Source organism: Cyprinodon variegatus, unplaced genomic scaffold (genome assembly GCF_000732505.1).
Source record: "Cyprinodon variegatus isolate N-32 unplaced genomic scaffold, C_variegatus-1.0 Scaffold1417, whole genome shotgun sequence".
In the NCBI taxonomy this organism is placed as follows: Eukaryota; Metazoa; Chordata; class Actinopteri; order Cyprinodontiformes; family Cyprinodontidae; genus Cyprinodon; species Cyprinodon variegatus.
This window is the reverse complement of record NW_015151870.1, coordinates 116,488-121,113: the sequence shown is the minus strand read 5'-3', so window position 1 is coordinate 121,113 and position 4,626 is coordinate 116,488. Positions and strand designations below refer to the sequence as shown.

The 4,626-nt window shown below is 48.4% G+C and overlaps 1 protein-coding gene across 1 annotated transcript in view; it reads right to left on the bottom strand.

Moving 5' to 3' along the window:
* Positions 1 to 191: 191 nt before the first annotated feature.
* Positions 192 to 4,626, bottom strand: part of tmem68 (transmembrane protein 68) — a 7,558-nt gene continuing 3,123 nt past the window's right edge. Inside the window, exons 3-7 of the mRNA XM_015402960.1 lie at positions 3,427 to 3,594; positions 2,706 to 2,899; positions 1,886 to 1,946; positions 1,243 to 1,382; positions 192 to 1,171 (exon numbers count right to left, since the gene is read on the bottom strand). Coding sequence (XP_015258446.1) covers positions 1,055 to 1,171; positions 1,243 to 1,382; positions 1,886 to 1,946; positions 2,706 to 2,899; positions 3,427 to 3,594 — 680 coding nt within the window. The 3' untranslated portion in view covers positions 192 to 1,054. The remainder of the gene's footprint in view (positions 1,172 to 1,242; positions 1,383 to 1,885; positions 1,947 to 2,705; positions 2,900 to 3,426; positions 3,595 to 4,626) is intronic.

The following is a 4,626-nucleotide window of genomic DNA, read 5'->3' as shown; positions in this document are numbered from 1 at the left end:
CCAGCGGTTGAATGATGACATGAGGCTAAACATGTCATCACTGGTCAGATCAGGGAGGGGACCAGAGAAAATTATGGACCCAGTTTAGTGCATCAGTCAGTTAGAAACAGCTCCTTTATCGGTCATGTGACTTTCTTAAAACAATGCATGTTTTCCTGTTACAGCTCCATGAGCCAACGTTTCACTGCTGACGGCATGTATCAGGGTGGAAATGGTTAAACTGGGATTAGCCTGTTCTTCAAAGGTTGGTGGTTCCACCAATCAATCACCTCTGGGACAGCATCGTTTGTTTGTCATTTCTACATTTATTTGTGAAATATATAAATATGTCTCAAGATTTCTAAGTGTCATTTACATTTTTTAATCTTCCCTTAAACCCCCAATGGGTAAAAAACGAAACAAAAAAAAGGTTTATAACAGAATATGAAAACAGCAGTTTACAATATTCAAAGGCAGTTTTCAAAGGAATGTGTGTAGTTTGGTTTCCGACAGCACTTTGAACCACATAATATAATTTATAATAAGACAGCAGCTAAAGGAATAAATTAGGTTTGTGCATCAGAGCAAGGAGGAAAACAGAAAAGCAGATCCTGTGCCGGTATTTTTATAAACGCTCAGTGATGAGAAGAATGGCTGCAGGAGCAGCAATGACGCCACAGACGGTTAGTTCAGTGAGCTGGAACACGACAAACATCAGTTTATGGTACCTTCATCTAAACTTGCTTCTTTATGCTCCAGACCTTCAGTAAAAATAGCAATAAAGTTTTCCTGCACCGAGAGTCAGAGTGGATCTACAGTCCGATCAGAGCAGCAGAGGATGGCTCCACCACAGGAAGGTGTCCTCATGTTTCTGGCTCATGCATGTACTGTTCATAAATACATTTCAAAGACTTATTTACACATTAAATTATACTGATAACTTCATCTTTTAGATTTAATCAAAGGAATCAACAAATGACCGATAGAGCCCCAACAGGACAGCGTGCAAGGTGCTTCACACGTCTGAGGTAAGGCCACCGCTGGTTTCTGACGCTCCAAGCAGCTTCTGCCATCTTTAGTCCTGATGCTGCTGCTCTTTGGGTTTAGTGTGGAATCTCTCCATCAAGGCCCTCCAGATGCTCCCGGGGATCTGCTGGTGCTCGTCTATCAGAGACTGGACTGCCTGCTGCACCTGCACAGCCAAATGCACGATGAGCATGATGATGACCTTCATCCATAACCAAGTCAACAGCAGGCCCTTACTCTCTGTGCTAGCTCAGCAGCACCGACGTTTGGGTCGTATGGGATGGGATCACCGAGGAAGGTTCTGAACTTCACTGGAAATCCACCATAAACTGGAGCCGCAGGCAGACGAAACCTTTCGTACAGCCAGCGGAACAGCCCTGACGGAACAGCAGAGGGTGATAAAGAGATGCAGACATAGAAAGGTAACATCAGAGCAGGAGCGGCTGGAGTCCCACTATTAACCAGGAGGGAACAGACGCACCGAGCAGAGCGGCTATGGACACACAGGCTACTGGCTAAAGCTATTCTGGGGTTAGCTGACCCGCCATGGAGCATATGGACAGAGGGACGCAGAGCTAGCTTGAAAAGCTCCAACATTTGGATGAGAGGAGAAACGTCTCTAGAAACGCCTCGTCCAGTTGCCTAAACTGGGCTACAGAGCTACAAGGCTGCCGTATGCAAAGACCAGGCCCTCTGACCAGCAGTAGATGCTGGGATGACTGGTCTTGCCAGAAAGAAAAGGAAAAGGCTGGGGCTCAAACCAGCAACCCAACAGCTACAGGAAGCCTTTCATCAACGTAAGGCTGGATCATCGTCATACCTGAGAGCTACGGTGTGTTAGCATAGAACAGAACATTCAGACCAAACCTTCCTCACTTACTGAGTGTCCCCAGAGACCTGAAGCCCTCCCGCAGATTCTGGGTGAACATTGGGATTATTGGCTGGAAGAAAAAGACCAGAGCAGTTACATCATCATCAACCCTTCATTCATGCATCGACGATTAAAGTGACCAAAATTACTGAATCAACAGATTGTGTCTCACTTTTATCAATAATTATACACAAATGTGAAAAATAGAAATGCAGAAGGAGAAGAAGCTTAGAATGGTTTTTATATTCTTAGCAGGGTGGAGCTGGAGGACAGTCAGTAGAGCGTCGGTCGGTCAGCAGAGCGTCGGTGGGTCAGTAGAGCGTCGGTGGGTCAGCAGAGCGTCGGTCGGTCAGCATAGCGTCGGTTGGTCAGCAGAGCGTCGGTGGGTCAGCAGAGCGTCGGTCGGTCAGCACAGCGTCGGTGGTCGGCAGAGCGTCGGTCGGTCAGTAGAGCGTCGGTGGGTCAGTAGAGCGTCGGTCGGTCGGCAGAGCGTCGGGCGGTCGGCAGAGCGTCGGCGGTCGGCAGAGCGTCGGCGGTCGGCAGAGCGTCGGCGGTCGACAGAGCGTCGGCGGTCGGCAGAGCGTCGGTCGGTCGGCAGAGCGTCGGTCGGTCGGCAGAGCGTCGGTCGGTCGGCAGAGCGTCGGCGGTCGGCAGAGCGTCGGCGGTCGGCAGAGCGTTGGTGGTCAGTAGTGTCGGTCGGTCAGTGTTTTGATTTTAGCAGGACTATAAATAGGAGCGTTCTGATGTTTACTGTCGATGTTGTTGAGGTAATAATCTGCATCATCTTCCGTCACCATAGCGACCAGTTATTCAGGTAACCGTCACTCACCACTTTAGAGTCGATGGCTACCTGGGCGAAGCCGTTCCGTTTGCCCCAGATCAGGGGATAGGTCTCGTCGCTAAACAGAGCCTCTCGCACCCCTCCGGGAGAAATGCCCAGCAGGTGGCCGTTCCTCAGGGCGCGGACGCACTCTTCCTGAGGACCGTGGATCACTGAGAAAACCTCCAAAAGCAACTTGAAACCTGGGAGAAGAAAGCAAAATGGAAACAAAATGCCGTCAGGAAGGAGGAATTATCAGAACGCTGCTTCCTCCCATCACCAGCATCTGATTTAGTCTGTCTGCCAAAGTAATCTGCCTGTCATGTACATCTGATCTAGAACGCCCTGATCTATGAGGAAAGCATCATCACTGCAGCGTCTGATCCAGTCTGGATCCTGATCAGAGCATCAGATCATTTATGGTGTATTTTATCTGTCCTTCATACTTTAGCTGCTGGACGCCCACAGCTGCGGGACGCCCACAGCTGTGGGACGCCTAAAGCTGCTGGACGCCCACAGCTGTGGGACACCTAAAGCTGCTGGATGCCCACAGCTGTGGGACGCCTAAAGCTGCTGGACGCCTACAGCTGCTGGACGCCCACAGCTGCGGGACGCCCACAGCTGCGGGACGCCCACAGCTGCTGGACGCCCACAGCTGCGGGACGCCCACAGCTGCGGGACGCCCACAGCTGCGGGACGCCCACAGCTGCGGGACGCCTAATTGCAGGACCTGGTATCTTGAAGAGGAAGTGGTCGGCTACAGAATGGCAGGTGCGTCCTTTCTGTAGGATGACGTTGGCCAGGAAGTAGTAGTAGTCGATGGGAATGGCTCCGTGGTAATACACGATCAGAGCGGCTCCTTTGTTGGGGATCTTCTCCATTCCATGGATCTCATAACCTGCAGCAAAGGTCACAGGATGCATTAATGGAGACGCATCCATGACGAGCACAACTTTATCTAACCCTGACCTTCAACCCTAACCCTTCATCACTAACCTGAACGGACTCCCCCCCCCTTTATAAAAGAAGGAAAATCTTTCAGAATTAAATCAGGTGAAATTAAAACTTTGTTCTTGATTATAGAGCAGATCGACATGAAACACATTTTTCATCTTAAATGCTAAATGTTTTTTTTTACCATCTGGATATAATTGCTGCTCTGAGTCGCTCCGTCAGCTATAGGAGGATTTACTCCTATATACTCCAGTTAACGATTAATTGCTTACTGGAATAATAAATGATTCCCACCGAACAAAAAAAGGCTGAAAAGACAATATTCACAAAAGAGGAAAAGTCGTCATTTTTTAGATCGTCTCATATTGGACTAAAGTGGGATAAATCCCAGATTTAGCCAAAAAAACAACGTCTGAATTAGGCCTGCTGTTTGGGGGGTTATTTCAATAATTGATCAATCATCATTAAACCCATTTATTGTATCAGAAATAGTTACATCAATCAAATGATCCGAATTTAAACTGACTCTTAGTTTGCTGCTTTTACTCTAGTTAATAAATAAATCCTAGTCCACAAACATCCTTATTCACATGTTCACATTTATGGATTTAATCTAAAAATATCATCATAACATATTTTCCAATGAAAATTATAGTAAACAATGGCTTAGATCATATTCTGGGTCGTCCAATCGGAGAGGCTGCCTGTAGTGACTTTAAATGTCCAGCAGGTGTCAGTGTGGAACAAATCCATCAGTAAAGAAACAGTGAACCTGTTTTAATGTCCTCAGCTGGTTCCACTGCTGGAGGCTCCAGTCGTCCCTCATTATCTCACCTTCATCCTCTCTAAGCTGACTCTATGGGGGCCCAGTGTGGCTCTATGGGGACCCAGAGGGACCCGGTGTGGCTCTATGGGGGCCCAGTGTGGCTCTATGGGGACCCAGAGGGACCCGGTGTGGCTCTATAGGGGCCCAGAG